This window comes from Dryas octopetala, chromosome 5, assembly GCF_963921425.1.
Source record: "Dryas octopetala chromosome 5, drDryOcto1.1, whole genome shotgun sequence".
Classification (NCBI taxonomy): Eukaryota; Viridiplantae; Streptophyta; class Magnoliopsida; order Rosales; family Rosaceae; genus Dryas; species Dryas octopetala.
In genome coordinates, this window is record NC_141370.1 from 19,773,272 (window position 1) to 19,791,513 (window position 18,242).

General features: G+C 38.7%; 2 protein-coding genes across 4 annotated transcripts; one reads left to right on the forward strand and one right to left on the reverse strand.

Annotated features, from left to right (window-relative positions):
* Positions 1 to 9,507: 9,507 nt before the first annotated feature.
* Positions 9,508 to 15,388, forward strand: EMB2726 (elongation factor Ts family protein). Of its 2 annotated transcripts, XM_086243340.1 has the most exons (5): positions 9,508 to 9,679; positions 10,130 to 10,227; positions 10,854 to 12,688; positions 13,018 to 13,729; positions 14,426 to 15,388. In XM_086243340.1, exons 3-5 carry the CDS (start codon positions 10,876 to 10,878, stop codon positions 15,060 to 15,062), a joined length of 3,162 nt encoding a protein of 1,053 aa, XP_086099466.1. In that variant the 5' UTR covers positions 9,508 to 9,679; positions 10,130 to 10,227; positions 10,854 to 10,875; the 3' UTR covers positions 15,063 to 15,388. The 2 variants fall into 2 exon arrangements, with proteins under 2 accessions (XP_086099466.1, XP_086099465.1); XM_086243339.1 differs by lacking the exon at positions 10,130 to 10,227.
* A 287-nt stretch (positions 15,389 to 15,675) lies between these two features.
* Positions 15,676 to 18,242, reverse strand: LOC147285422 (S-adenosyl-L-methionine-dependent methyltransferases superfamily protein). Of its 2 annotated transcripts, XM_086243341.1 has the most exons (9): positions 17,996 to 18,240; positions 17,849 to 17,905; positions 17,396 to 17,493; positions 17,180 to 17,249; positions 16,895 to 16,943; positions 16,664 to 16,752; positions 16,439 to 16,486; positions 16,103 to 16,162; positions 15,676 to 15,949 (listed from the first exon to the last, which is right to left on the reverse strand). In XM_086243341.1, the coding sequence occupies exons 1-9, from the start codon at positions 18,053 to 18,055 to the stop codon at positions 15,833 to 15,835; spliced, it is 648 nt and encodes a 215-aa protein (XP_086099467.1). In that variant the 5' UTR covers positions 18,056 to 18,240; the 3' UTR covers positions 15,676 to 15,832. The 2 variants fall into 2 exon arrangements, with proteins under 2 accessions (XP_086099467.1, XP_086099469.1); XM_086243343.1 differs by lacking the exons at positions 15,676 to 15,949; positions 16,103 to 16,162 and adding an exon at positions 16,171 to 16,291 and having other exon boundaries at positions 17,996 to 18,242.

Consider the following 18,242-nt stretch of genomic DNA (forward strand, 5'->3'; position numbering starts at 1 on the left):
ACAAAAGTACTGCAAGAAGGGTCTAAAATATTTGTATAGTTAATTAATTTGGGATTTATAAATAAATGTAGACACAACTGGAAATGGGACCTTGGAAACTACAAAGAGATCACCTCCTAGTCCAGACCCACATGTGCAGATGCTACAGAATTCAACACTTGGCTTCTTTTAGTTTTAGTCTTTTAGATATATAAATATTATATGCATGCAATTAGTCTTGTGGGAAATTCTTAAACTTAAGGCCCCACTCATGACTTGGAAATGAAGCACAATATTAATGCATTTGCCCCTCACTGTCTCCCTCCTCGTTTGAAAACACCAATCACAAAACCAACATCCCCAGTGCTCTTATGATCTATCTTGGATATGATCTCTGATATTGTTCATTTAAAATTCCCATTTTGATTACCCTAATCTTCAATTTTAAATTCTAATAATGCACAGCCATATATATGATAATCAGTAGTGCTAGATATACCACATTTTTATACCATAATTTCATACCACCTTATGTGGCAACTTACATGGCATTCATACATTGGATACTAAAAAATAAAAATAAAAACCCAAAAAGAAAAAGAAAAACTATGTCCAATAAAGTAATGACACGTGTGATGGTATAAGAATGTGGTATAAGAAATGTGGTAAGTATAGCATTATTCATATGATAATATATATATGGTGTAGTGCTTCATTGTTAATATATATTTAGAGGGTTTTCTCATTAGCTCGAATTTCTTTTCCTTGATCTTTCAATTCATAATCATGAACATCACCAATAAGATTTGAGGTTTAAATTTGTTCTCGTAACAAATTAAGTATTAATCTTTCATGTATACTCACACTTAATTAATCGGGTTGAGTTGAGTCCTAAAAACAAGGATAGGATATTAAGAAAAGAGAATTCGAACTCAGAACTAAGACTTATCCGACCTAGTTATATATATAACCAATAAGGATTCATTAGACTGCTCGATATATATGTATGTAGCACCACATATTTGTTGCCTTAATTTCCACGTTTAGAAACTCTTAAAAATTGTGGCTAATGACATTGGGAATATCTTGCCTATAAAGTTTATTTGTATAACAAATTCGGAACTACATATGGTGGTGATGTCATGTTGCTGGTGAAAATTATTAATTATAGCTCCACCCATGCTCACATATTTGTTTATTACTCTGGTGTTGATGAATGAATCTATGGAGTTTTGCTTATGCTACCCAACAATTAATGCCTACTTGTTTTTCTAAAGTATAAAACTTTCTGGTTTGCTTTTGCATGCATGCATGTGGCCGGTCTTATTGCAATTTTATATAAGCTATTCGTATTTGTAATGTACTACTCCACATTATAAATATGTTACTAGCTAGCTAATAGCTAGGTCATGATCTAGTTGCTTATCATATTGACATAATATTGAGCTATTCAATTCAACCATTATGAATTCAAATAGTACTCAACAAGTTTTATAGTTATTCCATTTGAAGTTGTGAAATGGGTCAATATATTTGGGTTTGAGGCCTGGCCCAATTAGAATGGTTGGCTAATTTCACGCCACGCGCAACATATGTATATGTGCTTAAAAAACAGCTTAACCATTTTATTGTTAAGTTAAGTTGGTTTAATTTCTCCCTGGCAAAAAAAAAAAGGTAGGTCTAATTTCTATTTAAAATTAGGGGTGTGCTTGTCATTATTAAAACATGTGGAATATGACTGTAATTAAATCAAACCTCAAGGTGTGAACGTGAAATTAACCCTATATATATATATATATATATGAATGACCGCTACTGTATTTGGTGGTAATTAATGTTCTCAAATCCACGATGTGGTTTAGTGAACGGTGATAGATCCCGTTGGAAGTGTGTCGGTGGAATAGGTGGGTATGATTTTGGAAGAGTGATGTTATTTGCACACCTTTTTTAGTCTTTTTGCACACATTTTTTTTACTTTTTCTCACTTCATACCCCCACACTCCTCCTACAATTATATTTTCTCATACACACCTATTCTAATCAAGGAGTAAAATTTCGGTTTCGAGGAAATTTTCGATGGAAATTTTGACGGAAATTTTCGTGGAAATTTCGATTAAAATTTCGATTTCGATAAAATTAGATAAAAACGACGAAAATTGCTATTAAAATACGGAAATTTTGAATGAAACTTGACCATATGCTTATTTAACATATTATCTACTGTATTGATAAAAAACATTGAAAAAATCAAATTATATAGTAGGTTTTATGTAATATAAGATGAATATAATGCGCGCTGGTGATAAATACTATTAAAAAAATGGGTCACTAATTAATAATTATATAAATAACACCTCACATTTGCTCAGTCTGACCTATGTACCCCACTGTAAACTCTATTATTTTATTAATCTTCAGATCCAAAACTAACTTGCTGTGTAGCCTGTGTTATGTCTTTTTTCGTTTTTTTACTAATATACCATATTATGTTTTTTTTAAAATAAATAATAGTAATGGACTAAGTTGACTAACCGACTAAGTACTATTTAGTATTTAGTATTTACTAATCAAAGTTATCAAACTCGGACAAAAAAAAAAAGTACTAATCAATTTATATATATTAATCACTGGGGCTGCTGTATACTAGAGGGATAGGAAAATATCTAAGTTTATTTGGCACGTGTGCACATCTAAGTGGAGTGGCTATGGTCACGTTAGGAGAGAGGAATTCTAAGTAAAATAATTATTTTAATATTTAATGAAATTGGAAGAGGAACAATTTCTAAGAAGTAACACTACAAGAAAAAAGGGTTTGGGAGAGGAACGGAATTCGTCGCCCAAAGTAGAGTTTCGTCGCCCAAACGTTTGGGCGACGAAATTGGTTCGTCGAGCAATTGGACGCCCAAGGTTCGTCGCCCAAGAGTTTGGGCGACGAATCCATAAATTTCGTCGCCCAAAGACACCTAGGGGCGACGAAATTTTTTTGTCTCCCAACACATAAAATTCGTCGCCCAAATAATTTTTAGGCGACGGACAAATTTCGTCGCCCAAAGAGAGTTTGGGCGACGAACACCCTTATTCGTCGCCCAAAGCATGTTTGGGCGACGAAATTATCCGTCGCCTAAACAAGATTTGGGAGAGGAATAACTAATTTCCTCGCTGGAACGTTCTTTGGGCGACGGAATTTTTCGTCGCCCAAAGTGTGTTTGGGCGACGAAAAGGTGTATTCGTCGCCCAAAGCATGTTTAGGCGACGAAAAATTCCGTCGCCCAAACATGCTTTGGGCGAAGAATAGATTTATTCGTCGCCCAAACACCCTTTGGGCGACGAAAAATTTCGTCGCTCAAACATGTTTTTTTTTTAAAAAAATTATTATTTTTATTTAAATTATATATTTAAATTTAATATTTTAAAAAAAAATTCTTTATTCAAAAACTATATAAAACAAAATTCATAAATTTATATATCAAAATATCCATACAAAGTAGTAATTAACCCTAATATATATAGTCAATCTATTCTAAACTAGTAGCATCATCATCATTCATATCTGACGGAGGTTGATGAGAAGATGGTGGCGGAACAAACCCAGGTATCGCCTTGGTCAATGCAGCATACAACGCCTCCTTCTCCGCTCTCTCAGCTCGTAAGTCCTCCTGCAACTTCTTCACTTGAGCGGACAACCCTGCGACGACTGCAGATGGCTGAGACGAAGATGAAGACGAAGACGAGGATCGAACATCACGAATCCGCCCATATCCCATGCCGCGTATTTCCTTACCGGGCCTAACACCCAGTGAGTCTATCATAATACGAAGTCCGACATCGGGATCGGGTACTGGAATCGACTCCAACGGAGTACCCGGAGGGTGCTGCTCGGCCAAGCTCTCCAAATATATTCTCGAGTTGGCCACCATCTCATCCTTCAAAATGTTATATATACAAGTAACCAATTAGAAAAATAAATATAAAAAATTGTGAAAAAAATTAAAATATAAAAAACTAACATGTTTTGCCTTGGCCGCATCACAACCGGGATGAACATAGATATCTCCGAAAGTATCTATCTCCGGAAATTGCGACCCACGCTGAAAAAGAAAATAATTTTGTCAAAGACCCAACCAATATTAAAGAATATATATGTATTAAATTAAATAATGACGTACCCGACGTCGCGACTCCACTCGATATGAGATGGGCGTCGGACCACTATGATGGTTAAACGGCTTCTCTTTCCGGTTTCTGGCGTTGGCGACCGACTTCTTCTGTTAAATATTAAGCAAATTATAAATATGTTAGTGTATGTATACAATAATATAATAACAAAATAATAATCGATTTTTTAAAGTCTTAAGATAATAAAACGTACCAAAAACGACGGACTCATGAAATGATCGCACAAAAAACGCCACTGGTCAGACCGCTCTACCAACTCCATAGGGGGGTTCGCCAATGCCTCAACTGCCGACGAAAATCCCTTGAAATACACGTGTAGTTCGTGCTTCCACTGCCTGTAAGACTTGATGAGTAAATCTGTCATATACGTGACAGTGAGGGGATCATCCATCTGAATGTCAAAGTTAACCTGAAAAAAATATTAGATTGTTATAAATGATCAAATTTATCATTTTGAATTAATTATTGAGCTATATACTCACTGAGATGGAGCGGATCACTTTGTGTTGAATCTCTGCCGGCAATTTTTTCCAAGTGGTTGCAATCATGGCGCACTCGGCACGAATAATAGCCCCCACATCATGCGAGAACAAACTGTCAACGTTAGGATCTAACGGTCGTCGGCCGTTTTGCACACACATGACTGGAATCCGCGCCCCAGTACTGCGCACGATCCGAGAGGACTTCAACCCACTACATGGTCCCCTCGTCGCAGTGGATGACGTGGCAGTAGATGAAGCGGAAGCGGAAGCAGTGACCTGACTAGAGCGGTGAGATCGACGGGCCCTCCGTGGCATAGAGGGGCTCCCAGTACTCGAGGATGGCTGAACTACATCATTGGGAGCTGACTCCATCGCCTTTCACCTTATAACTAAATTATATATATTTCTCAAACTATTAATCTACATTTTGTAATTAAACGAAATTTTATATTTAAAAACTAACAAACTAACTTATAAGAAGCCTGTATATCAGTATATGGAAACTGTAAATCCAAACTTTTTTTTTTTTGGCCACTAGCGTAAATCCAAACTTAAATGAATAAAAAACTATCATAATATTTTTGTTTATTAATCAACAATTGTCTGATTTGTCTCTATGAGATACTGATGTAAATATGTAATCACTAGACCAAATTTGACAAAGACAATTCGGGCCGCTCGAAGATGACGCAATCATCAAGCACAGACTCCTCACCCAAACGACCACCACCAGAGGCGAGCCGCCATTGAAGAAGCTCCAGAAGAAGTTCGCCAAGAACGAGGACAACTACGGCGACTGCGAGAAGCTCGCCAAGGTTTTCCTGCAGGAGCTCAACACGTTCGAGGTCCCCCTCCTCAAGAGCAAAGCCGTGGTGGAGGCGAATGTCAGGGAGAAGCCCAACTTCGACGAGTTGAGGGAGGAGATCAACACGCAGATATTGCAGGCGGAGAAGACAGAGTGAAGAGTGAGTGAGAGTCACGCCGCGCCGGAGAAGGAGGCAACTGGGAGAGAAATCTTGTGCGCAGGGGAGAAGAAGAAATTTCGTCGATATTTCGTCAAATTTCGCTAAAATTTCGACGAAATTTTACAGAAATGCATGTGAGGGGGATCGAAAATTTCGGCTGCCGAAATTTCGCCGAAAAATTACCGAAAATTAAGGGTAATGTAATAAAATTTCGGGATCCCTGAAAAACGAAAATTTCGAAATTTCAATCCTTGATTCTAATTACCATAATATCCATAAACACATCCTCATCAACTCACAAAAAAAAAAAAAAAAAACATACTCAGCCCCAACCCCTCCCTCACCGGACCACCTCCCCCTTTACCCGACCCACCTAGCCCCTCTCTCTCTCTCTCTCTCTCTCTCTCTCTCTCTCTCGTGCCTCTGCCCAGCTCGCGCCCGACCACTCCGTCGTGCCAGCTTCCTCCGCGCCGACAACCAGCTCGCAGCTCACGCCACCTCTGCCCACCACCTCGCACAGGAACCAAGGATGGCGACCCGAGACACCCATTTAGCACTGGTCTCTGCTCGCCGGGAGGAAGGGAGGCTGGGAGCACAAAATTTGAGAGAGAGAGAGAGAGAAGCTTCAAATCCTTCAAAGCCCATGAAACGCAATAGATGCAAGCCCGAGGAAGTCAAGAAGCTTATTACAATGTGTGGGATCGATCGAAGCCCAGGATAATGCAAATCTTTGTGGGCATCTCTGGTTCAGAAATATGAGGTTTGTCTACCTCCACTCTGACCCTGACCTTGACCTGGGCATTGCATAACTTTGTCCCTTTTGTACTTGTTTGTTTTGGTTTACCATTACTCTAATCAAAGAAGTGTTATTTGTGAACAGGAAAGCAAGAGTGGAAAAAGAAGTCGAAAGAGTTGACCATATTTTGAGGAAATGGATGGAGCTTTATCTGATTCTGAGGCAATGGCAACAAAATGACTGGAAATTTGGAAGAGGAGATAAAAGTGCCATGAACTATAGAAAGAGGCCCCAGTAACAATATTTACTATGATTAAGCCATAAAAAAATGCAATATATATTCATTAAATTTGTGTGAGAGAGAGAGAGAGAGGGGGGAGGGGAAGGGAGGTGAGGGGAGGGTGAATGGGGGAAGGGGGGAAGGGAGGGAGACTGGGAGATTCAATGTTGGCCGGGGTGAGAGTTTCTGATCGGGCCAGACAGAGAAAAGGAGAGAGGCGAAAGGGAAAGAGATAGAGGAAAATAGAGAGACGGGTTGCGTGAATTGGTTTTTCATATTGGGGTAATTTTGTAAATTTATTAATTAAAGGATGGAGGTATGCAAAAAGAAAAAAAAGGGTGTGCAAATAGCAATACTCTTTTGAAATTGTGCTAGTTATAGAAAGCAAAATTGATAGATTTGTTAGGTTAAGTTGTAGTGAGTTATTTTGGAATACATGTGGGGGTATAGTGAGTTATTTTCATATTTTTAAATACGAAAATTTGTATATTTATTACTCAGACTATAGGGTGTTGGGGTGTGTATAATTACTACCCAAACAAAAAAAAATTCTTAATTGCCGTCTAGACTTTGCGTCATATAACAATGTGCCACCTCTAGCACATTCCGTCAATTCTTCTGTTAAATTAAAGGGTGTTTTCGTAATATCATATGATTCATATACAAGAATTTTTAAAAAAATATATCATAAAATATTTATTTAAAACTACAAATTTAAAAAATTAAAACCCAACCTTCACCTTCCACACCCAGCCCATCCCCTCTCTCCGACGTCGATGTTCCCTCCCCGACACCGGCAAATCTGCACTATACGCCTCCCCTCTCCACTCCTATCTTCTTTCTTCCTCTCTCCGTTTTTGGTTTGTGGGTTTATGTTTTTGGAGGGGTTTTTGAGGCCGGGTTGTTGAATGTGGTGGTGGGGTGTGAAGAAGCCAGCAAGTGCGTGATCCCACTCGCCGCCTGCATCGCCCCGACATCCCCACACTCCCCTACGCACCTTTCCGCTGCAAGACTTGCTCCACCGTTTTCAATGTGTTGAGGGAAACAACCTTGGTCTTTGTGGGTTACCTTTGAAAAGTTGCAGTGGCAGCTTTGGAGGTGGTTGTGGTGGAGATGGTGAGGGAGAGAGACAGAGGGAAGAAGGAAGGACTGGTGGGTGCTGAGTAAGACAACAGCGGTGACAGAATGGTGAGAGGCTTCGTTTGATGGTGGTGAGGTGCAGTCGGGTCGGGTGGGGGGTTAGGGTACTGGGTTGTTTCTTCATTTTTTATTTTTTATTTGGTTAAGCAATAAAATAATATTTTTATCAAAGAAAAATTAGTGGGGAAAAAATTAAAGGTTTTTAATTCACATAAGAGCAAAATAGGGAGTTTGAAGAAAAAATTGTCTAATTTAACAAAAAATGTGACAGAGGTGACACATTGCGTAGCAATGCAAAGTCTAGATGATAATTAGTAAAAAAAAAATTTGTTTGGGTGGTAATTATACACACCTTCTGTATAGTCTGGGTGTAAATATCTGAATTTCTTTTATTTAAAAAGTTAGGTATAGACAGGGTGTTAAATTTTGAAATTTTCGGTGAAATTTCGCCGAAAATTTCGATTTTTTTGGGTGTCGAAATCGAAATCCATATTTGTTAAATTTTCGACATAATTTCGTTGAAATTATCGAAATTTCGCCGAAATCCTCGAAATTTTGGCAAAATTTTCGGTGGTGAATCTGGTTTTGGGTTTTTGGAGAACAATGGAGCGGTGGCAGGGGGAGATTGAGGGAGAAAGAGGGGGTGGCGGCTAGGCGGTGGCAGGAGGGAGAGAGAGAGGCGACTGTAGGGGGCGATGGCAGGGGGCGACGGCAGGGGGAGGTGAGGGAGAAAGAGAGGAGGGAGAAAGAGGTGAGGGTGAGGCCGTGAGGGTGGGTTGTTGTCTGGTGATGGATTGGAGATGCACAGAGAGAGAGAGAGAGAGAGAGAGAGAGAGAGAGAGGATGAAGAAAGGAAAGGAAGAAAAAACAGTGCAGTGGATGAGTGTTGCACTGGAGCCTCGGGGGAAAAAAAAAGGAAAGGAAAGGAAGGAAAGAAAAAGAAGAAAAAATTAAAAGGTTAAGGGTTGATTGGGGTTTGGGGCTTTTGGGCAATTGTAAAAAAAAAAAATGGTTTGGGGTTTCGTTTGGCCGTTTTGGAGTTTCGTTTAGTTGTTTTTAAACCCTAAACTAGTAAACTCTAATATATTTTTATATAAAAAATAATTTGAAATACCCTAAAGGGCCTAAATCCTAATATCATATACTATATCCTAAACAATATAGAATATAGATTAGAAAATATATAGAGTTTAGTGTACAGATTATAGAGTATAAATAATATACTAATTTCATATATTTATTACACTAATTTTATTTAACAGTATTTGTCTCCAGCGTGCATTATATTCATCTTATATTACATGAAACCTACTATATAATTTGGTTTCTTCAATATTTTTTATCAATTTAGTAGATAATATGTTAAATAAACATATGGTAAAGTTTCATTCAAAATTTTCGTCATTTCCATCTAATTTTTGTCGAAATTTAAAAATCTTCGAAATTTTCGTCGAAATTTCCATCGAAATTTCTTTGAAACCCAAAATTTTATTCCTTGGGTATAGATAGTATGTTTCGGCTAAAGAACAAAAAGTTGGGTCTAAATAGACCCACCCAATTGGAGCCCACTTCTTTTCTACGATGTCAACCCAATGTTAGGGAATCTTGTTGGGCTTACTGCCTCCAAGAAAGCGGGCTTGAGCCCAAATAGGCCCGAAATCAAGGTTTTTGAGAGTCCAGTTTATCTGGCTCGGAGAGCCAAAGAAGCTCATCGTGGATTTGCCTATCTTTGAACAAGCAGACACTGCCACAAAGATAAGGATTTAAAGCCCCGCCTTTCATTTTCCTCTCCTTACCAGTAATGACCATTCAGTAGGCTCAATCATCAGCACAGAATAAGCTTTACAGACTTATAAACTTTTTCGGGTTTACTTTAAAACATGTTCTGAAAGTTATAATTGGCTGAGTTTTGCTTCAAAAGGTACAAATTCAACTGCATGCACTAAATGGGTCTTTGAATTTCTGCTGCTTTGAGTGTTTTGGATAAGTTTGCAATAATGGGTTGTTGGTTTTTGTTGCTTTTTCTATCTCCACCACCAGTTTTCTATGGTTTTCTTGGTTTTGCCTTTGGATATTATAACTGGTTTCTCTGTTTTTCTCTGTGTCTTTCTTTTATTTATTTTTGGTTGGCTATCTTTGTAAGTATTGGATTCTTGTGGTGTTTATTAGTGTTCTGACTTCACTTCACTGTGTCATTGAAATGGAAGAGGAAGGTTGACTATAGTTTTTCAGTGATAGTGTACAGCTATATTTGAATGGACTGTGCAGACAGGATTAAGGATAATTGTTTAGTGTTCAGTTTGAAATTCACTTTGAATGTAGTAATTTTGCTCAATAATGGAAATTTTCCTGTTGCTCTGAATTTGTTCAGGAGTGGAACTTTGTCTTTCTTCTTTTTTCTTTTGGCGGGGGCGAGGGGATTGGGGGCTTCTGTGCTGCATAATTTTGAATCATTCAGAAAATAATTGTGTAAGTCTGGTTAAATGCGGATTGTGGTGTGCGTGTCAAGTTCCATTTTAAGTTGAATTTGGATGGTGGTATCTACATTCTTTTATTGGTGACTAAAAATAATTAGCTAATTCAGGACAGTTATAATTCTGGGAGTTGGCATTCCTATATTTTCAATGAGACTTAATTAACCTGCATAGACTCAGGATTTCAAGTGTGTATGTGTGTCTGCGTTGAAGAGGGATGGGGGGTGGGATTTGAAACTTTTGTGAGCAAGGTAACAAAGGTGAATTACCAAGTAGCATAATTGATTGAATGAACCATGGAGAGGATTTATTCTCATGAATGGTTGATATAGACGATAATTTTGATGGAAAAGTTAAAAAACTTCTTTCATGGTTTGAGCTCTCAGCACTTGTAATGTACTTTTGAACCAACATTTCTCATTACATGGAATTCTATGACTCAGGTGAACCAGGTGCATGTATTTGAATTGAGATGTTACCTATGTCTTCATGCACATAATTACACAATTTTTTATTTCTCCAAATCATATCATTTTCCTTAGACATTATGTATCTCAGTTTACTGTCAAACCACTCCAAGATAACTTTTTCCCTCTTGTATGATTTTCATATGCTGTTCAGGTGAGCAAGGGATGAAGGACTTATGTTAACAGCAGACTTAACTTCTACATTTCAAATCAATATGACGCCTGTAATTCCGTATTCTATAAGCAATGTCTCACTTATTCCTGGAACTGCCTTTACAGTAAGAAAGAACAATTGTTTAACAAAATTCAGTTTTTCAAGGAAATCCACAAGACATACTCTATCCCCACAGAGTTTACTTTTACCTTTTTCAACCTCTATTAAATTGTTTCCATTATACAACAGTAGATGTCCTGTCACTCTTGTACATCATAGATCTAGAATCCGTGTAGTATCTGCCACAGGAACCGATGTTGCATTGGAGGAACCAAATTCTCCAGTTGCAGATGAGGATTCTACTGAAGCCTTGGATAAGTCCTCCGATGCAGCTGAAATAAATGAAAAATCTGCGACTAACTCTGATGCCAGTCCCAGTCCATCTCAATCAAGGCGTTCAAGACCTATTAGGAAAAGTGAGATGCCACCTGTGAAGGATGAGGAGCTGGTCCCTGGTGCAACTTTTACAGGGAAAGTAAGGTCAATCCAGCCATTTGGTGCTTTTATTGATTTTGGAGCTTTTACAGATGGCCTGGTACATGTTTCAAGGTTGAGTGATAGTTACGTTAAGGATGTTGGAAGTGTTGTTTCTGTTGGGCAAGAGGTGAAGGTGACATTAGTTGAAGCCAATACGGAGACTGGGCGGATATCTCTCACTATGCGGAAAGATGTTTCTACCAGTAGTGATAGGGCTGGACCTGGTAGAAGGAGTAGTCCAAAGAAAGGTGACAAGAAAAATGAGGTGAGGAAAATTTCAAAGTTTGCTAAGGGGCAGGACCTAGTGGGCACGGTGAAGAATTTTGTAAGGGCTGGTGCTTTCATATCTCTCCCTGAGGGGGAGGAAGGATTTCTGCCTACTTCGGAGGAAGCTGATGAAGGATTTGCAAATGTTATGGGGGAGACCTCCCTGCAGCTTGGCCAGGAAATTAATGTCCGTGTGTTGCGTATTACAAGAGGACAAGTAACCTTAACAATGAAGAAAGAAGAAGATGTTCAAAAGTCGGACTCACAGGTCAGTCAAGGAGTAGTCCACACTGCGACAAACCCATTTGTTGTGGCTTTTCGCAAAAACAAGGATATTGCTGCATTTTTGGATGAGAGAGAGAAAATAGAGAAAGCAGCTGAAAAAATTGTAACACCAAAGAGTTCAGAAGAATTAAAAGGGGAGGTCAATGAAAGTGAGACTGAGTCCAATATTCGTGAAGTGCTGGATGAACAAGCAAGCAGTGATGAGGGAACTGTTGGCATCCCTTCTGCAGTGGATGAAGCAATTGAAAATAGTGATGCTCCTTTAGAGGAGGCTGATGGGGGAGTCAGTGCATCAGATAGTGCCTCTAGCACTTCTGTGAACAACAAAGAGGACCAGGAAAGCACAGTTTCCAGTTCATTGGAAACACTAGAAACTAGTGGTGGCATAGTCCAAACCATAGAAAAAGAAGAGGTGAGTTCTGAAATCTTGGCTCCTGAAGGGAGTATATCTACCACGGGTTCTATAAGTGAGGAGCCTCCTTCAAAAGATGAAGTGGAAAATGATGCAAATTCAGATTCGTCTAGTGAAATAGCTAATCACATGTTGCCTTCAGAAAGTCCAATAGGAGAAGAGGTTATAGAGCGTCAAGTTGATGACACCATAGCAAAAGATGAACAGGAAATACAACCACCTACTTCAGAGAATGAAATTCCTTCTACTGCAGTAACTGAAGATGAGGAAGTGCGACCAGATCCTGTCACCAGCTCAGGTGTACAACCAGATCTTTCTCCTCAAGAGACAAAAGGTTCATAACTCAGTTTTTTTTATTAAGTGTTCTCTGTATATTTTGTTCAAGGAAATTCCAAAAAAATGCTCCATGTCCAAGATGGTAAGTTGGTAACAAAAAACATAAAACACGTAATTTCTGAAAAACAATATGCAATTTGTGACCAAAGATGTTGTTGAATCATATTACTGTTGGGCTAATAAGGATCAATAAATCCTTAGACACCTATCTTGAATTTGTAATTTGCTCTGTTAAGTGATTGATTGGTCAATTTACATTGCAATAGCAATCTCCTATTAGTAAGTTGTATCTGCCTCTAATTGTATGTGTTTGTATATGGATGACAGCAACTATATCACCAGCTCTTGTAAAGCAGCTGCGTGAAGAAACAGGAGCTGGAATGATGGATTGCAAAAAGGCTTTGTCAGAGTCTGGAGGGGACGTTGTTAAAGCTCAGGAGTTTCTTAGAAAGAAAGGCTTAGCAAGTGCAGAAAAGAAGGCCAGTAGAGCCACTGCTGAAGGAAGAATAGGTTCATACATTCATGATAGCAGGATTGGTATCTTGCTAGAGGTAAACTGTGAGACAGATTTTGTTTCCCGGGGTGAAATTTTCAAGGAGCTGGTTGATGATCTAGCCATGCAAGTGGCTGCATGCCCTCAAGTACAGTACCTTGTTACAGAAGATGTTCCTGAAGAGATTGTGAACAAGGAAAGAGAGATTGAGATGCAGAAGGAAGATCTTTTGTCAAAGCCAGAGCAGATTAGATCAAAGATTGTTGAAGGGAGGATCAGGAAGAGGCTTGAGGAGTTGGCATTGCTTGAGCAACCCTACATTAAGAATGATAAGTTGGTGGTGAAGGATTTGTTGAAGCAAACCATTGCAACCATTGGAGAAAACATAAAAGTGAAGAGGTTTGTGCGCTACAATCTTGGAGAGGGCTTGGAGAAAAAGAGTCAGGACTTTGCTGCTGAAGTGGCTGCCCAAACTTCGGCAAAACCGGTGCCCACCGCAGGAAAAGAGCAGCCTGCTGCAGTGGACGCCAAGGAAGCAGTTCAGAAGTAAGTTGCTTTCCACAAATCCTGTCTTGCTTTTATATCAGTGTGATGTGGTACCAGGTCATGAAGATCAACATAAATATTTTAAAATTTTTGTGATTAAAATTAAAAAATGGCAGTTCAACACTATATCTGATGCCTTATATAAACTTCTTGCCTACTTTAGTTGCTCAACCTTGGGTCTTTGATAAATTTTGGCGTAAAAAATGTCATTGTTATGTGCATGATTATTTTTTACTTTTCCTCCAGACAAGCACAGTTCTATATTAAGTACTGCTAATGGTGAAAACAAGTCATTTTTAATAATCTGTTTTTTGCTGCTGGTTCATTCACAACCTAGTTACGCATTGATTCTTTTTCTAAGTAGAGTGAACCATAATGTTCCTCCTTGGAGACTCCTTTGTCCTTGAACTAGTATGAGTCAGTTAATGCATTAAGAATAATCTGTTTTGACAACTATTACTGTTTTCCCCCAACATTAATGCATGTTCTCCACATTTCCAAAATATCATCTAAAGTATCTGATTTACAATTAAATATACATTGTATCTTAGCTTTAGGGCTTCATTGACTTCATCATGGTTCTCAGATGACTCTGAATTCGACCCTGCTTTTCATGAGTTCAACATGTGTGCATGTTGCTGCCAATTCTTTATGTATATTTTGTGGATGTCACCTATATACAACACCCTATTGCAGGGCACCAACTGTTGCTGTCTCTGCCGCTTTGGTTAAACAACTACGTGAAGAAACTGGAGAGGGGATGATGGACTGCAAGAAAGCTCTCTCTGAAACTGGAGGGGATCTTGAGAAGGCACAAGAGTACCTGAGAAAGAAGGGTCTTTCTTCTGCTGAAAATAAATCCAGTCGGCTTGCTGCTGAAGGCAGGATCGGATCCTACATTCATGACTCCCGCATTGGAGTTCTAATTGAAGTAAACTGCGAGACTGACTTTGTTGGTAGAAGTGAAAAATTCAAGGAGTTGGTTGATGATCTGGCAATGCAAGTTGTGGCCTGCCTGCAGGTACAATTTGTATCCATTGAAGATATTCCAGAGAGCATCGTAAAAAGGGAAAAAGAGCTTGAGATGCAGAGGGAGGACCTTCTGTCAAAACCTGAGAACATTAGGGAGAGAATTGTGGAGGGGAGGATCTCAAAGAGGCTTGGGGAACTTGCTCTTCTAGAGCAGCCTTTTATTAAGGATGATAGTCTTTTGGTGAGGGACCTAGTGAAGCAGACTGTTGCTGCCCTTGGGGAGAACATAAAAGTTCGAAGGTTTGTTCGGTTCACCCTGGGGGAGACAGTTGAGGATGCAAAGTCAGAAGCCAAAGCATGAGACAAAGATAAAACATGAGTTAACATGGAGCAGATCGGGGAGGATGGGTATGTTTATCCATGGTGGGTAACAACTAAAAGGATAGCAAGGGTGGCTGAAATTAATTTTAGGTGGAAGTAATATGATTCTTTTTGTTTTGGTTTTAGCATGTATCTGCAGCTAGGGGATGATCAATGCAGTTATATGGTCAGCAAAGCTACTTTTTTGTCATCTATATTGCGAGAGAGAAGAAGAGAAGCATCTTTGATTTATTCTTTGTTGCACGAACGATGAAATACAATTCTGTTGAGGCATTTTTGAACTAGTATATAATCTTTTTGTGAAAACATGGCTCAATACTGTCAGATTACTTCTTTCATTTTTCTTTTCTTAGGCAAATCCAATGGCATAGCTTGAGCTTGAAACCAAGCTGTGTGCCTTGGGAAAGCAGATGAATGAATGAATTTTATCAGCAAATGGATTACTTGACAGGTAAAAAAATGATAATTTCATTCTCTTAAGTTTTTAAGTGATTTGAGCATAGCTATAAAATTGAAGATGGCGGGCTAATTTTTATAATTCTCAAGGGATTGCATACATTAATATATACACGCAAGGTTGAGATGACTAGATGAGCATAGAAAGGTGGTCGCCTGAAGATTTTTATTCAACTGTTACAAGAGGCCGTCTTCAATAAATCCAACAAAATTAGAAGAAAAAAAAAAATTCCTACAAATTTTACATCTATATTTGTTCACCGATAATACACCATACAAGGTCTTAATGTGGTGCTAGGCATTATACACCACTCCCTGATTACTCTTAGGAACAAATCGCCACAAGTCCACAGCAATATCCACCTCCCTTTTCTTATGAAATTTGTAAAGTTTCGGTACATCGTATCGAAGCTGAAAACAAAGTAGACAATAAGATAACATCAATATCATGTCAACAACTAAAGCATGATCGCCCATCACATAAAAACAGAACAATAACTGGTAAGGACTTGTAGGTACTAAAGGAGTCGTAATGACAATTTGAACAATCCTATCTTTACCCACCTCACATATAACCTCGGCACTGCTAGCATTGAGGTGCTGCAAGGCTGCTCTTTTCACATGCTGCAATGACCAAAAGGGAAGTGATCTCATCATGCACAATAAATAAACCCTCCAAACTGCCCCCAGCACTCTCCACTTTCATCTTCCCTCTCTTCACCAGTCCTTGAACCCACAACTTGAGCCGTGCACCTTACAGGCAAAGCCAATAATTGAAGGTGAGGACGGGTGTTGAGAGGGTAATAACACAGAAGTAAATGATCACTGCATGTCAAAGCAGGACGTGCAAAAGTGCCTTGACCTTCTAAATTGCAAGAATTTTAGCAGCAAATGACTTACATCTCTCGTGGAGGTCTTATGCAAGGAATAAACTGCTTGAGAAGAAATCTGACAAAAGAAACAATATGAGGAACACATTTATATTAGAACAAACAACCTGACCCTCATATGAAAAACAATACGAGGAACACATTCAACTTGGCCAAACCATAATCACTACTAAAAATTGATATCCCAAAGATGCATTACATGACAAGAAAATCAGAGATCAGGCTCTGCACTTACCTTCAAAGCCACAGAGAGGAAATCCATGTCAGCACCCTTTTTCCGAGTTCCAAATGGAGGATTCATTACAACAGTATCAACAACTCCAGCTAAATCAAGGATCGAGACCATTAAATGAAGATTTAATTTGAGAGCACATGCCCAGTGAAACTATGTAACTTTAAGAACTATCATTTTTTCTACTTCAAATACACACATAAATAGGACCTCTGAAGAGAGGGGTTCTGTTACCTCTCCATCCTAAGTTAGTGATGTCGCACTGAATATAATCCATGTCCAACTACAGGATTACCAACAAAGCAATGCATTAGTTAACCACTACCAATACACAAATGATTCAATAGTTGAGCCTGCAACAAAAAAAAAAAAAAACCTCAAGAAAGAGAGGGGGGGGGGGGGAGAGAACGGGAGAGAGAGAGAGAGAGAGTATTTGTTATATAAATACATCTTAGAAGCATAGCAAGCCATAAAGATCAATAAACATTACTACCATAAAAATCAAGAAAGTGATAGTACCTCAAGATCCTCTGCATTTAGTGCTGCTATTTCAAGAGATTGAGAATCAATGTCAATGCCAATAACGTGTCTGTTCAAAACAATAAAATATTAAAGCAACTACTAAAACAATGAAAGCATTCATACAAAATTCATAAACTTTACCTGTAATTTCCTTCAATTTTTTACTTACAAATTCATACTTCTAAACAAAAGAAGGGGAAAGATGTTACTCACTCTGCACCCAATAGTGCAGCTGCAACACCCAATGTACCACAACCACAACCAAAATCAGCCACTACCTTGTCACTCACATCCCCAAAAGAAGTTTCCGCCTAATCAATCAAAAAACACGTTACCCACGAGTCAACCACATGAAACAGTAACATGGAAGCTTCTTAATCATAGTAATGAACACTTTAACAAAGCTTTTTTTTTCTTTCTAAAATCTTTGACTGCACACGATTACTTGCTATGATATTTGATTCTCAGTACTACCCTATTCACATTTTAACATAGCCCATAGGGCATAGGCAAGTATTTTGCAGTAGACAGAGTGGATTAGAGCAAAAGCCAAAGACTTTGAGATGAAACAGCGAGCCAATTATATATTATAATATGAGCTTTTAGAGAAAAAAGGGGCCAAAAGAAAATAGAAAAGGAAAGATGGAGTAGAAAGCAGAGCAATACAGTGTAGAGCATGCGAGAAGCAATGTGGGGTCCAGTTGGGTATTGTTCCAGTTCCAACTGCACAAAAGAATATCCAGGTAAAACCATTAGCTTGTAGCTTGTGTGTGTGACTCAGTGAGTGAGCGAGCGAGCGAGTGAGAGAGAGACCTTTGGGTTAGAGAACTGTTGGAGACCACCAAGGAGGCCTTCCAACTGCTTCAGCTTCATTTTTTTGGCTTTGAGGAATCCTTAGACGAAACACCACCCAGCCGAACCACCAAGATTCAGTGATTCACCTCCCAAAAGTTGTCCACTCTTCTTTTCTTTGTTCCCCTTTCTTTCTCTAAACCCTAAATTTTAAGACTTTCTAAGAGAATTATGACTTCTTTTTTATTTGGGCGTTGCTGTTTGTAAA

Bases quoted from the DNA above. Each gene is read 5' to 3' on its own strand.
- EMB2726 (XM_086243340.1), top strand. From the start codon at position 10,876: ATGTTAACAGCAGACTTAACTTCTACATTTCAAATCAATATGACGCCT. The intron at 12,689-13,017 runs GTTCATAACTCA...TATGGATGACAG, and splicing joins TTCTCCTCAAGAGACAAAAG to CAACTATATCACCAGCTCTT. The intron at 13,730-14,425 runs GTAAGTTGCTTT...ACCCTATTGCAG, and splicing joins GCCAAGGAAGCAGTTCAGAA to GGCACCAACTGTTGCTGTCT.
- LOC147285422 (XM_086243341.1), bottom strand. From the start codon at position 18,055: ATGAAGCTGAAGCAGTTGGAAGGCCTCCTTGGTGGTCTCCAACAGTTC. The intron at 17,906-17,995 runs GTCTCTCTCTCA...TCTTTTGTGCAG, and splicing joins AACAGTTCTCTAACCCAAAG to TTGGAACTGGAACAATACCC. The intron at 16,487-16,663 runs GTAAGTGCAGAG...TTCTTTTGTCAG, and splicing joins TCCTCTCTGTGGCTTTGAAG to ATTTCTTCTCAAGCAGTTTA.